The sequence below is a fragment of the Schistocerca serialis genome, chromosome 8 (assembly GCF_023864345.2).
Source record: "Schistocerca serialis cubense isolate TAMUIC-IGC-003099 chromosome 8, iqSchSeri2.2, whole genome shotgun sequence".
NCBI lineage: Eukaryota > Metazoa > Arthropoda > Insecta > Orthoptera > Acrididae > Schistocerca > Schistocerca serialis.
Window position 1 is genome coordinate 55590627 of NC_064645.1, and position 15387 is coordinate 55606013.

General features: G+C 38.2%; 1 protein-coding gene and 1 non-coding gene across 2 annotated transcripts in view; one reads left to right on the forward strand and one right to left on the reverse strand.

Annotated features, from left to right (window-relative positions):
* The window catches only part of LOC126416665 (cGMP-dependent 3',5'-cyclic phosphodiesterase-like), a 263554-nt gene that overhangs the window by 162919 nt on the left and 85248 nt on the right, over positions 1-15387 (forward strand). Inside the window, exon 8 of the mRNA XM_050084464.1 lies at positions 11281-11465. Within this exon, the coding sequence (XP_049940421.1) occupies positions 11281-11465 (185 nt within the window). The remainder of the gene's footprint in view (positions 1-11280; positions 11466-15387) is intronic.
* Positions 3995-4069, reverse strand: Trnal-caa (transfer RNA leucine (anticodon CAA)). The gene has a single exon. It is a non-coding gene; the product is annotated as a tRNA-Leu (tRNA).

The following is a 15387-nucleotide window of genomic DNA, read 5'->3' on the forward strand; positions in this document are numbered from 1 at the left end:
TATCGAACATTTGTGAATGCCTAAAAAAACTTTTTGAGTTTTTGTATGTGCGTGCAAAGCATTGTGAAAATATCTCAAATAATAAAGTTATTGTAGAGCTGTGAAATCGCTTCAATCATTTGTAATAACCCTGTATATCATTAACCCAAGGGCACTGATGACCTTGCTGTTTAGTGCCCTCAGCCAAAAATAATAATAATAATAATAATAATCATCGTCATCTGCTTCACAAGGACCACAGGAGAGGACAGTGGACTCTCCGGAGGTTTACTGCATACTGTTAAAACTACAAGTTCAGAGGGATGTGTTCTGTCATTGATGGTAAGTCTTGCAATACCTGCTCCTGTCGGCTGGACATATTTCGCATTTGTGACTTTCAGCATGATAATTTTTGTGTCACAGAGTGTAGTTTTCCTTAGCGGCTAATTGACAAGCTTTTGATATTATAGAAAAAGAAGTCCCAGAGTCAACTAGTGTCCGGACAGGATGGCAACCTGAGATGTTGTCAGTGAGATTTACAGACATCTTGGTAATTGTCGTCCATGGGTGATTTTCATCTGCGGTGGCCTTACCTTGATAGATGGTCACCTCACTTAGGTGAGTGGCTGGTACAGGTGATGGCTATGGTATGTTGAGGAGCAATCTCATCCAGGATACGGCAGTGGATTTTGTCTCACATGTCTTGTATAATCATCTGTAGTTGACTAGCATGGGTAGGAATGTTGTGATGGTTCATGTCCTGCAGCATAACAGTTGTCGAATGCCCGTCTTCTTTCTCTGCAGCTGCATACAAGTGTTCAGGGCATTCATAATGGAAACACATCAGTGTGTTGTTCTTTGTACTCCAAGTGTATATTTTTCTATGTGCATTTTGACGTTTCAGCAGTGTTGATTGTACCTGCATTGTTCAAGTGCAAGTTTGAGTTGGCCGAGTCCATTCTTCATGGCATATTTGACTGGTGATGAAGATTGGTGCTAAAGATCGATTCACTTCTTCTCCGACATTCTCTGTTACTTCCAGACATATGGAGTCAAAGTTCATCATTGCTATCTCTTCTGTCCATGGTCTGACATTTCTGGCTGCCATAAACTCCTGTATTTTGTCTCTTGCTACCTGGTGTATGAAAGAGGCAAGGTCATGGTGGTTTCCACAGCTGCCATAGGTTCCAAATTCAGAAGATGGCTATAGCTTTTTATGTTGTGTTTACTCGATGCACTGGCACCATTTGACAAATTACTTTGTTGTCATATATTTTAATAGAAGAGCTTGGTACATATCTTATGTGATTGCTTCATCAAGTGCAAAATTTTGCCAGCTTCTGTTAAATTTGGGTACACAATGTGGCATGGGGCCAAAACATTCTATATGTAAGACTGTGTCATTTCATCATGATGTTTGGTCCTGCTCTTCTGTTCTTTCAGCAAGTGGACTTGCTGCTGATTGTCACCAAATGTTTTCTTCAGTTCTGTCTGGAATTTATTCCAGTTGTCAAGCTTCTCTTTATTGTTCTTTTTGCTGTGCCATCCAAGTAAAAGTAGCCATTTGCCAAACATATCTTGTCATCCCACCAGTTGTATTTGACAACTCGGTTGAATTCTTTGTGCCATTTCTTTGGGATATTGATCAGTTCCTCCAGGAAACAGTGATGGTTGTGTGATGTGCAGCTGACCTACGGCTGTTTTGTAATTAATTGATCTCTCAAATATATGGATCAACGAAAGAGTCTACTGCTTCTGTCTCACTTCCTGGCTTTTATGTTGCCTAGTTGGAGCCATGGTGATGTAGATATTTCGAAGTACCTGGCTTCTCAGTCAAACAGTATCACATCAGAACCACAGTCAACTCCAAACTCGAAACCAGGATCATCAGTGAAGTACATCACTAAGCACTAGAAGCACATTTATTACAGGCACCAGCATACAGATAGAACTGAATTTCTGGATGGAGATATCTGCTATTCATATGATCATTGAATTGTCCAGAAAGTGCAGACTTTGCTAATATAAAGAGATTGTGAGACTCTTGCAGACATGATAAATAAATGTGAGACAGAGAACAAAAAGGGACCTCTTGTTGGAAATTCTAGATTTTGAGCTATTGTAATTTTTAGGTTCATCGTAGTGGTGATGGAAAACAGATGTTTTGAGATAATTCATTTTAAAATTTCACTTTATTGCCATTGCTTAAGTTGATATATTTAAGATACAAATTCTGGATTTTATATTACCCTTCACATGTCCTTTGTTAAATGGTATAGACTTTTTTATGTTAATATTACACATTAAGTGGTTAACCCCTTCAATCTGTAGCACATTATAGTGTACAAAAATTTAAAACCAAATGAATTTGCCCCAAATTGAGAAAAATTACTGCACCCTGCACAGCTCTGTTTTTTCTTTCATTCAAAATATTGATTTTTTTGTTTTGTATTGTGGCATCTTTTAGACCAAGGGGCCCAAAATCATCAAAAATATTGAGTTCACAAAGCCCCCAAAAATATGTTACCAAGATCCCGTATTTTATAGTAGACAAAACATTTGATTTTCTGCTTCTAAAATACTTGCATCTGAAGGGGTTCAAGATCATTCACAAACAGCATTGTGTCTCCTTTTCTTTGTTTCTGGAATACTTGGCTGGTAATATTCTTCCTCAGAATGCTCATTTATCTGTCTTGAGGTTCTGGTTCAGATTCTGGTTCTACTTCAACACAGAATATCTTTTTATTCCTCTTTGCAATAGGTCCTGATGTTTCAAAAAGATAATTTTTTCATTGTTTTGTCATCCCTGCTGGGATCACTGCACCAGGAAATCCAACAGGTCCATTTTCTCCATAAAAGATGCTGTGCACAAATCCATTTCCATCAATATACATTTTGCAATGTACGCTATCGTTTTAGCTAATGATGAGCTCAAATGGATACATTTAGTTCTGCCATGTACTTTGTTAGCACTAGTATTCTCCAAGACATGAAGCCAGTCGTATATATTCCCAGCAACTTAACCTTTTTCAGTTGTAGCAGCAACAACAGAACTAAAATGTGTTTAAGTGTAGGTTTTTGTTGCTACAATAATGTCGGCAGTCAGTTGGCATTTTAGGGCTCCCAACTGCAAATTGGTAACATCTGTAGGCATTTACAACTCTGAGGACCACTTGTCTTATTTGTAATTATTGTATTCACAAAACATTCTTCTTTTATTCAAGGCTACTCTGAACCCCTTAAAATGCCTGTAAAATTCAGGAGATTTATTTTTATTTTATTTTTGAAGCATTGCACATGCAGCTGCATGATTTAGAAAGGGTCAGGCCAGTGTTATTTCCCTATAACGACAAGAAGTCCTTTTTCAGAAGTTGACATTGATTGCTTTTAATAATATTATAATAACTTTCAGAGTGATAAGAGCTTGTACAGAATGAAGTAAACTACTACAATATGAAAAAAGAACAAAAAATAGATATTTTAGACATTATCAAATGTTTTTGCTCGTACTGAAAATTTTACTTCCCTGACAAGAGGTCCCTTTTCACTTTTTGCCTCACAAATATCAGTTATTTGCTGGTGATGGGTTTGAACTGGTGACTTGCAGCCTACCATCCAGTGACGCTAACTACTACTCCACAAGGCACGCAGCACAGCTCATGGCAATAATGTCTGAAATTGACAGTGTTCATATCAGCAGCTTTTCTAAAATATTAGTCATGGGTTTCTGATTTCTTACAAACTAAATAAGTAACGTTCTCAAGTGAAAAAATGTTCTTTGTTCTAATTGTTGAGAGTCACAGCTTACACTATATTTGAAATTGACAAATCGTGTATAAATGTTTCAGGCTTGTCTGTTTACAATATTATATGAGTTGTGTGGGTTGGGTGCATCATTATATTTTGAGTAACTAAGTGCATTTCTAGGTGCACGCATACTTACTATGCAGCAACATTGATCCTGTACTTTTGTAACACTTGTATTTACTGAAACTTCCTGGCAGATTAAAACTGTGTGCCCGACCGAGACTCGAACTCGGGACCTTTGCCTTTTGCGGGCAAGTGCTCTACCAACTGAGCTACCGAAGCACGACTCACGCCCGGTACTCACAGCTGTACTTCTGCCAGTACCTCGTCTCCTAGGAGACGATGTCTCCGCAATATCCTTTCTTTCAGGAGTGCTAGTTCTGCAAGGTTCTTAGGAGAGCTTCTGTAAAGTTTGGAAGGTAGGAGACGAGGTACTGGCAGAAGTAAAGCTGTGAGTACCGGGCGTGAGTCGTGCTTTGGTAGCTCAGTTGGTAGAGCACTTGCCTGCGAAAGGCAAAGGTCCCGAGTTCGAGTCTCGGTCGGGCACACAGTTTTAATCTGCCAGGAAGTTTCATATCAGCGCACACTCCACTGCAGAGTGAAAATCTCATTCTGGAAACTTGTATTTACTGCCAGAGAATATTTATTTAATCTTCAGGAACCTAGTGTTTGATGTTTGTGTAAAGGTAAATGGCTAGTAATTGCAGATAGCTTTATAGCTCTTTAGTTGCATGAAGTATTTAATGTCATTCATTTCACCTCGGAACATCACACTTGTAATTACTCACTCTCAACTGACACACTTATTTCGTTCAGTAATGTAATGATGTTAGGTCACCAGTTAATTACACAATCTTTTACAATACTTAAATTTAGGTCAACGATCCCAAAGTATTATACATGGTCCTGAGCACAAAAGGACTTGAGAATTTTATGTTCTAGAGCCTTGAACCTGTAGTTCGAGGGGAGAAGTCAATTACTGTTTAGTGGCTTATAGGGGCACATTTGTTAGTTTTCACATTGATTGGTCAAAATAACCATCAGCAAAGAAGAGAGGAGGTCTAATTTACAAGTGGAGGGGCTAGGAAGCAGCAAAATTATTAGCAGAGAAACAGAAAGGCATCAGATAGTTGTACAGGGTGTGGATGATATGTTACAAACATTCCTGTGAGAAAGTCATTGTGTTGCAACTCAGATTAACTGTGTTGGATATAAATCAAAACTGTTTGTATCTATTCCTGTACTTCGATTCTTGAAATAAGGATATCTTTTGCCGGGAGGTGCTTGAACCCTTCACCTGATAGCTGCTTATAAGAAACAGGCAGACATTATAGTTGTCCCAGCTAAGATCTTTTCTTCTTATATCCAGAAGTACCTCCTTTGACTTTACTTTGACAACACAAAATAACACTTATGAGTGCCTCTTACAGTGGTGCTGAATACCCATTGTCTTGTTGCATTAGTTCCTCTATCAAATTTTCTTTTCCGAAATAAGGGTTCATCAATTTCGACAGTTATGTCTTTCCCACCAAGTTTTTTGTTTTTGTCTAAACAAATAGAAAACATACTTCTCTACAATATTCCTATGAGTTATCCACACAGTGATTTCAGTTTTAATTCTACAAAATATGTTTGCTGCTAAATTTAAAACTGCAAAAGTGTGTCAGTTATAAGATTGCAGTTATTGATAGTTTGCTACAAGCAGACCAAGGACCATTCCTTGTTGAACATTGTTTCTCTTGCCAATTATTTCCTTGTACACACCACCACCACCACCATATAAAACCATCATTCAAATTATTCTTTGGTACCAACTTCATTTTTGTTTGGCAAAGGTCACACCTTCTGTCTTTCGTGACGAAACCGATAGCCACATACCAATGTACGATTTGCTTCTGACCTTTTAAATTGTGTGAACATTCCAGATCAGTTCACTGGCTCATTTCAGCAACTCAAAAAAAGAACTCACTGATAACCACACATTCAAAATTGATCACTGTTCAGAGAACTGCCAAACTATTCACTTGGTCATAATAGTCAAAGAGAACACAAATGTCATCACAGAAAGAAAGAAAACATCAAATTGTTAAAAGTCAAGCCCATGTCTCCAATTAATCGCCCTTATAAACTGTACCATATGAAGTGGTAATTCTGTATTAGAATTTGCGCATTGTATTAGAATTTTTGCAAAATGGAACTGTGAGACAAAAGCAACAAAATAAATACTGTACTGTGAGATAGATGTAATCCAATATATTCCACTTGTTGGTGTATCTGATAGGTCAATCCACATTCGAGGAAAAACAGGATATTTTATGTCCTGGTGTAGACATGACCTATCGGGTTACAATTTCAAGCAGAAAACATATCACTCAGGTAAAACTGCACACCATATCCTGTCTGAAAATTCAATATGTTGGCATTTCAACATTTCAAGACAGGCACTTGCAACATGTTTTAGATGTGGTTAGTAATTATTGTTAAACATCTGACAGCCTATATGTCACCTTCCAACCTAACCTCAGACTAAGCTATAGATTGTAAGGATACCGAGCCATAAATATGAGAAATTAATTATAAAATGTTTAGCTACACAATTGAGCACAATCTTTTGTTGGAATAGGAATAATGAATTGTCTGCAGCATTTTTGGAGTACATGAGCTTTAAAATTCGTCAGTATCATCATAGAAACGAGTGTGGTACAGTTAAGTGTGTTTTGCATTGTTTGAAGGTGAATAAATAAAGTTATAGGAATTCATAATTTATTATAGTGGAACGTCAACATCTTCTATGATTACTTCTGTTATAAATACTTACTGTTCTGCCAAGTATTGTTAGGCTACATTCTGGTTTTCTGTGTAGTCATTGCTTCTCACCCCATAATCTGATAGTCAACCATTAGGATCGCCGTCAGGTCTCTAAAATTGTGAGGGGAGGGGAGCTTACAGGATCAGGCTACCACATTTGGTGGTTTCACCAACTTACAACCAAACTGTCACATTCCAACCTAACATAGACCTTGGGCTAAGTAACAGATGTATTTGCTTTCACACTCATTGCTTTGCCAACTCACAACTAGAGTACCACAGTCCAACCTAGAACTGGGGCTAAGCTACAGATCAGTCTGTCACCACAACCAAATTGCTACTTTACCTCTGAGTGAGATAATCACAAACTTGGAAATCACAATGTTTTCTAATGATATTTTTAATAATTGTGATCTTCTGAAGTATCACAGTCAGTACCATCTCATTTGTTGCAACATACCAAAAGTAATTCGCAAGTACCATTTTAGCTAATATATAATTTGTTATACTGGTCAGCACCATAAAATATATGTTGCACACTAAATAGACTATTAGAATAATGTCTAAAAGATTTTTTCATTTTGTTAATTCCAGAGAATACAAAATCTATTCCATTTGTTAGATAATTAGCCCGTAAATCAGATGACAATCTGTTTAAGTCCAAAACTATTTCTCTGGAGGTTAATTCTAAGTCTTTTTTGTCATGAGTTATGATTCATCCATGACAAACTTTTTAAGTTTGTGATTGTTCTGCCAGAGGTACGAAATACATATTTTTCTTCTTAGGTTTGACTTTTCATCCATTAGAGGCATCACAAATGTCAGTTTGTTTGTCATTGATTAATCTCAGCCAGTAAGGTTATACGTATTATCCAGATGCAGTTTATGATCCATATTTTATAAAATGCATTAACCATCTAACAGGTATGGCTCTGTATAAAATGCAGCAGTCACACAAAACATTGTCTTGTAACCATTCCATTGTTATTTTACATTTGCAAGCTCATTCCTATTCCTTCATTACTGCTTCTGTTAACACAGTGATAAGTTGTGTCATCATTAAGTCCAAGTGAGCAGCACTAATACAAAATAAACAGCGAGCTAGATGAGAAAAAATGTCGAGGTACATGCCAAAACCAGTTTCATGCTAATCGCTTAACCAAATATTATGTTCAGCAGTGGAAGGGAGTCTGCAGTCATACTCTTGCTGCTTTTTGTACAAACAGTTCTTTCATCTGCAGTGAAAGGCAGAAGAAAATAAATTATTTTATTTTAATAAACACAGCAAACAGCCACTTTTTTATGCATTTTTAGTTAAGCCAATACATGTTTCGGGCTTTCACCCATCTTCAGTTGGCGTAATGCATATTTGAATATTCAGTAATTACATTATTAAAACATCAACAGCAATTTTTGTGCTGCAGCTGGCTTTCTGCTTTGCTTTTTGTCCCAATTTTTGCGTTTATTGAAAGAAAATGTGTGGAAAAAAATAAAAGTAACAGTATGAGAGTAAGTAACTCAGAACCCTAATTCCAAGTTGGGCATTGGTGACTGTCATAGCAGTGACATTTATTGAAATCTGTACCCTCTGCAAATACTGTTCCATCTGCAGCGTGCAGGTGCCTGCTTAAGGGTGAAACTACATGTCCATCCTCTGTCAGAATGCACACATGCATCTCCTTTTTTTAAAAAAAAAAAAAAAAAAAAAAAAAAAAAAAAAAAAAAAAAAAAAAAAAAAGGTCAGATGTCGCCAGATGTGTCTTATGAATAAAATGTTTTCTCTCAGAAGAAATTAAAGAGATCACTGGGTCCCAAGTCCTGTCCAACGGATGGCTTCTGTCATGATTTATAAGATTTTGCATTATACGTATTTCCACAGATTATTTAATTACTGAATCTCGAAAGGATCTCACCGGTGCCAAGATTTTTGTTGCAGAATAAATCATAGTGTGTCCTGTGGTAATACAATGCTCAGCTATGGCTGACTTACTGGGATGCGAAAGGTAAGTGTGGCTCTCATGCTCAATGCACCTTGTATGTATTGTGCTTATCGTCTGATGTATTAAGCTTTGCCGCACTGGCAAGGAATTTTGTAAATCCTGGTCTTCTGCGGACCCAGATTGTCCTTTACTGAACTGGGAAGGGCACTAATCTTCACCAGTGGCTAGCAGATTACTTTAAATTTTATATTTTTTTTTAATATTGTGCCTACTTTAGATGAAAGGTTACCGACATGTGGAAGGAATGCCCTGGACTTGAACAGCTCCTTATCATCTTGATCTTGTGGGTGGTCACGTTTCTTCCTCCTTAGCGCTGTACAGTTCTGTTGTCGAAAGTAACCATTATCTTTGAACACCGACTGTAGATGTTCTAGCTTCTCTGTAAGGCCATTTCCATCAGAAACAACATAAGCCTGGTGCACAAATTTTCTAAGGATGCCAATAGTTTGTGAAGGTTGATGGCAGCTTGAAACTTGCAGATAAAGGTCTGTATGTGTGGGCTTATGATGGACAGACTGCCCTAATGACTCATCCACTCTCCTAGTAACCAAGACGTCCAAAAGTGGAAGGCAACCATCCTTCTCTATTTCCATCATAAACTGGATGTTCTTGTGGACTGAATTAAGATGTTGCAAGAAACATGACAATTCTTCACCACCATGGCACCACACTACAAAAGTGTCATCTACATATCACCAGAAGACTCGCTTTAAGTTCTGTCGAATCAAGTGCCGTCTCCTCAAAGTCTTCAATAATATTGACAGTAGTAGATTGTTGCTAATATCAACACCCCCAAGTATGATTTGGCTATACATCTTGCCTTTCTGCTGAGACCTTTTGTGGGGAAGTGCACGCATCATGTTCACAACTCTGCTGATGTTATCAATAGACTAACTTACTTGTGAGCTTTGATGTCATCTCACTTTCAACTAAGGTTCCTTTTATGGGATCTTTGTCACTCATCAGCAATAAGATCGTGACTGATATAACAGCACATTTTCATCATGTCCTTTCTGATAACAAACTTTTTTTGTGTAAGACTTTAAGGAGAGGCCACTTGATTTGGCAGAACTTAAACGGAGAGTCTTCTGGTGATACATAGATGTCAGTTTTATAGTATGACCCCATACTGAAGAAGAACTGTCACGATTCTTGCAACATCTGAATTCAGTCCACAAGAACATCCAGTTTATGATGGAAATAGAGAAGGAGGGTTGCTTACCATTTTTGGATGGCTTGGGTTCTAGGAGAGTGGATGGGTCATTGGGGCTTCCTGTCTACTGTAAACCCCCTTTATCTGCAAGCATTGAGCTGCCATCACCCTTCACAAAAAGTCGTTGTCCATAGAACTTTGGTGCACCAGACCCATGTTGTTTTTTATGAAGACGGCCGTACAGAGGAACTAGAACACCTACAGTCGGTGTTAATAGATAACGGTTACTCTCCACATCAGATTAGTACAGCATTAAGGAGACGTGACAAGACAGAAGATAAGGAGCTGCTCAAGTCCAGGGCTTTCCTTCCACAGGTCTAAAGGTGGCAGGATTCCAGGGAAACATGAAGTTAAAGTAATCTTCTGGCCACCGGTGAAGATTAGTGCTCTTCTTGTTTTGATAAAGGACAATGTGGGTCTGCAGAAGGCTGGGATTTACAATATTCCTTGCCAGTGTGGCAAGGCTTACACAGATGAGACGATAAGCACAGTACGTGAAAGGTGGATTCAACATGAGCATCACACTTGCCTTTCGCAGCCCAGTAAGTCGGTCGTAGCTGAGAATTTTATTACCATAGGACACTATATGGATTATTCTGCCACAAAAATACTGACCCCAGTGAGATCCTTTTGGGATTCAGTGATTAAGAATCTGTGGAAATATGTCTAACATAAAATCTGATAAATTGTGACAGCGGCTTTCAACTGCAGAAGGCTTGGGACCTGGTGACCTCTTTTATTTTTTCTGAGAGAAAATGTTTTATTCACAATGAGACGTCTGCAGCATCTGACATTTGTTTTTAGTGTTGTGAGCGTGCACTCTGACAGAGGACGGACTTGCACCTGCATGCCACAGGGGGAACAGTATTTATTTGCAGAGGGTGCAGATGTCAATAGTGTGAAGCGTGCCAGTGTGCATGCTTTTGTGTGCCAATTATTTTTATAAAGCCAACACTATGTACTGGCAGCCTTCAGTGGCGGACACTCACCTGAAGATGCTGGACGGTTGCCAGCTGATGTATTATGACAAGAAGTCAACATGATCCGGCAGCAATCCTGAAATGTCATAGAAGATCTATGTATTTCTGTTGTTGCTTTTTTATGTACTCATTTTTTTTTCTTTAAATTTTCATGACTACATTTCCGTACCATTCTTATGAAAGTGCTTCTAACTTTCAGTTTATATGCATCTAAAGGAAAAAGAAAAGAAAACTCATAAATTTTTTGTGTGCCATTGTTTCTGTTAGCAATATTTTTCCCATACAAATACTGTATGTATCTCTACAAATGCTTGTTTTCCGTCAGTTTCTAATTAGATTGTCTGTTCGTAAGCAACTGCATTTTAAAAATGGAAATCTAACCATTATTGTGTATAAAAATATTTTACTTTGTCGTTATCTTCAGTAAATAATGGTAAGCAATTTTGCTGTAGTAACAAAAAGTAAACCACATATTTCTATTTCCATTCCTTAGGTGAATGCAGAGGATGTACAAAACTTACTTAATTGCAAAGGAAGTCATGACAACAAACTATTATTACATTGGTCTTTCTCCCCTCGCACAATACCAGTTCCTGAAACAACGTGCTATGTTTTCAAGTTTTTTGAAGATTTGAATTTGGTAAATCACTTTCAAATCGATAAGGAGACTTTATCACGGTAAATGAAATAACCTTTATCAGAAAATTTGTTCGGGAATGCTCTCTGATATAGTGAATATTATTTATTTGAAATTAATGCACAGCTGTATCTGGCAAAGCTGGAAATTCCTAACACATGAAATTAGGGTATTGCATACACATTGGACACACTCAAAGAAATGGAGTTTTCATAGAATAATGTTTTTTTTCTGGTAACTCTAAAAATGTCTTGTATGTCTGCATGTGCCAACCATTTGAAATGACAAAGATGTGGTCAGATTTATCATGGTGTGTACAAAGACTTGTAAGTGATCATACCGTCAGACAATCATGTCACAACATATTACTTTGCATGGGTTTGTATATATGTGTAAACATTTGTGTTACCTTTGCTTTTTCTATGTGAATGTAGACCTGACTTTTATTTTCTTATCCAACTAGCTTTAACTAACAGCAGGAAATAACTGACTGTAATGTACCACGGGAATAACGCAAGGTCTAGACAAATACATATAACAATGTGTTGCATGTTAAACCAAAAGGATGTAGATTATGAAATTAGTTTATTTGTGGCACACAACAATATAGTGCTGTATCCTGTGGTGATGCATGTGTTCTAAAGCAGAAAACAGAGGAGGAGACACATGGCAACAGTTAAGTGAATATCATTAACTTAACTTCAGTAGTTTGCAGAACAAAAGTTCAGTCAAATCCAATGTACAGTCTAAATATGTCAAGTTCGTAATATGCTGTAATCACTTTGCGAGAGGCTGAGTATTCAGTTTTATAACACAAGATTGAATGAGGGCCTGATCATAAGTTGTGGTGGCCTCTTATATGCTTTTATAATGTCACTGCCTGTGTCTGCGAAGGAGGGTGTGTGTGTGAATTGCTATCAGTTGGTGGCCACGATTGCTGTGTGGCTGCCTCTTACGGCAGTACTCAGAATTTCTGATGCCACTCTATGAATTAGGATGTGATATGTCTGGAATGGTGTCTGTGGCAAAAACACCACATTTAGTAAGTGTCGTTTATAATTCTGCTAACTAAATGAATTGCTTTAACCTTCTTTCCAAGGGCAGACAGAGTCTGGCATTCCTCTTTTATGAAGTCTGTTTTTCCTATGGCAGCCAACAAGGTAAATTTCTCTAATTGTATGTTTACTTAATTTTCAGCTTCATCATACTCACTTCTTACCTTAACAACAAAGTCGTCTCATTCACTAATCATGTTTGGACAAACAGATTCATTCTTGAACGGTATTAAGCATCTAGAAATAGGTCATTAAATATTAAGTTTTTTTACAGGGAAGGCCAGATTTCTTAGAGCAGCTTCAAACAGCAGTAATGCAAATGGAAAAGGCTTTTGACATAAACATACATATGTAGGAATTGAGAGTATGAACTGAAAGTTCATTCTGCTTGAAGAGCCCTTAAAGGAAATCAGTAGTATGGGTATGCGCACATTAGACATACTCTGTGCATGCTTCAAACATGTTCTTTTATCTCTAACAATTTTAAATATTTTCTGCATATCTTTGATTTTAATTATACGAATTTTGGAAGTTAGTTTCCTGTCATCACTTCAATTAAAAATTCTTGACACTCACCATTTTCAATTGCATGTATCATAAATAATGATACACGGAATTACTAGACATGGTAACAAATAATCACTTGCTTTAAATGGGTGGATTGAAAGAAATGTAATAAACCTTACACCAGACAAACTCCTAAACCTTTGCCACATAGGTCATACCCCAGTGGCAAATCTTGGTACAAGGCCAGTCAAATGCAGCTACCAAGTATATCCTGCCCCATCACGTGGCTGACGTACCTTATCCATTAGAGGTAGAACCATCTGTGAAAACTGCTATAAATCTGTCAAACTAGAGACAATAGCAGAGTTGACTATTCAGAAGCAGAATTTGCTGGTGAGCACTATACACTTAATTCCAATGGCTGCTTCACAACCCATGCTATGTTGATCCTCTACGGGACACCAGCATCTCTGAATTATGTAGATGAGATTTGTCCTCACAACATCAGTCATTCTTTCCAGTAATAGTCCTGGCAGTATGGAAAATCCAGGATGGAATGTAACAATGTTATGAAAAGACTGGTTGCTTCTCACCATATAGCAGAGATGCTGAGTCACAGAAAGGCACAACAAAAAGACTGTCACAAAATGAGCTTTTGGCCAACAAGGCCATCATCAGAAGTAGACAAAAAAAAAACACACACACACAAAATGACCACAGTCTCTCATGTGTGGGTGAATTGAGTGTGTTTGCATGAGCGTGGTATGTGTGACAGTCTCTCATGTGTGTGTGTGTGTGTGTGTGTGTGTGTGTGTGTGTGTGTGTGTGTGTGTTGTCCTCCCCTTGCATGCTCCATTTGACACAACTCTTCACCCCATTTGAGTTGTAGTGCCAGGACAGTGCCATACAGGTGTATGTGTATTTACGTATGTATGAAGGAGGGTTCATCTGATGCCCTCACTGCTGTTTATGTGCCTATCAACAATTCAATGCATCAACTATAAACTGTGTTATCACTTTTACTCCTTCCATTATGTATATTCCTGACGGACTTTCCATTATCATGTGCCAGCACTGATCAAAACCATAAAAGCCTTGGAGGATGGGGAACTGCCCAAAGGAGAATTCCAGTTAATAAACAGAACTTTGTGTAAGAGGAACTATGATCCAGTGAAGCAGAAATGGTTGCTTGTCTTTCTAATTCATATACAGCCAGCTACCCTAAAGTTTTCCATGACACACCACCAGGTCAGCTGGGATTCGTGAAGACTCTAAACACTATCAGATTCAGGTATCACTGGCCAGATCTTTACCAATTGATTAGTCACTATGTGAGCCACTATAAGGAGTGACAGTGATGTGAGCACGTGCCACATTTATCTCCGTGATATCTGATACCAATTCCGCATGCAGCAGCACCATTCCATTGATTTGCACTGAATGTCTTGGGGAGGTTCCCAGACTCAACAAATCAGCAATAATAGTTTACTTTGATTACCTCAGCCACTACTCTTGTCACCAAAACAGTACCAACTGCCAAAGCTTCAGAAATTACAAGGTTTCTTGTAGAAGACATCCATGTGATGATCTCCGATTGTGGCAAAGTTTTTGAGACTGACATGAGATGTAATTTCACATTGCGACATCACCCACAGGCTGACAACTTCCTACTGCCCAGAAATGAATGGTCTCACAGAATGCAGACATGCTGTCAATGTATGTTCATGTCAGACAAAGAGATTGGGATACAATACTGTCCCTTGTGACATTCGAACTCAACATAGCAAAGCAAGACACTACTGGATTCAAAATGTTCTTTCCATTCTGTGGTCGTGATGGTGAAATGGCAAAGACTACACTGTTCCTGTCTCAGCTGGACAATACTCAGGTGTAGATCATGAAACACTTCATCACCAGGTCTGAAGAAGCGAGACAGCTGGCTTGCTGCTGTACCTTGGGTGCCCTGGAAAAAGACCGATAGCACTGTAGCACCAAGCACAGGTCAGTGAGGTACACATCAGCAAACTCGGTATGTATTTTTATGCCTGGACAGGAAGTGGGTATACCTGAAAAGTTACTAAAACACCACTTTGAGCTGTACCATATCCTTCATCACTTGGACATTATGACAAAGTTGATGATCCTGACCCTTCATAATGAAGACAAAAACGCAGAAATATCGCCCATGTTCTGGGGATGAAGACCTACTGTAGTCCTGGGGCGCAAATTGACAATGAGAGCTTCTCATTCAGGGAGAAAGCTTAAACAGGAGGTGCTACCTTCAATGCTCTTCATAATGAAGAGGAATTGATGACATGACCAAAACACAAGGATCTGTCAGGACTGACATACAAAGTGCAGCTGACAAGATCTGTATCGTGGAGGGTGCTGTAGTCAGCTG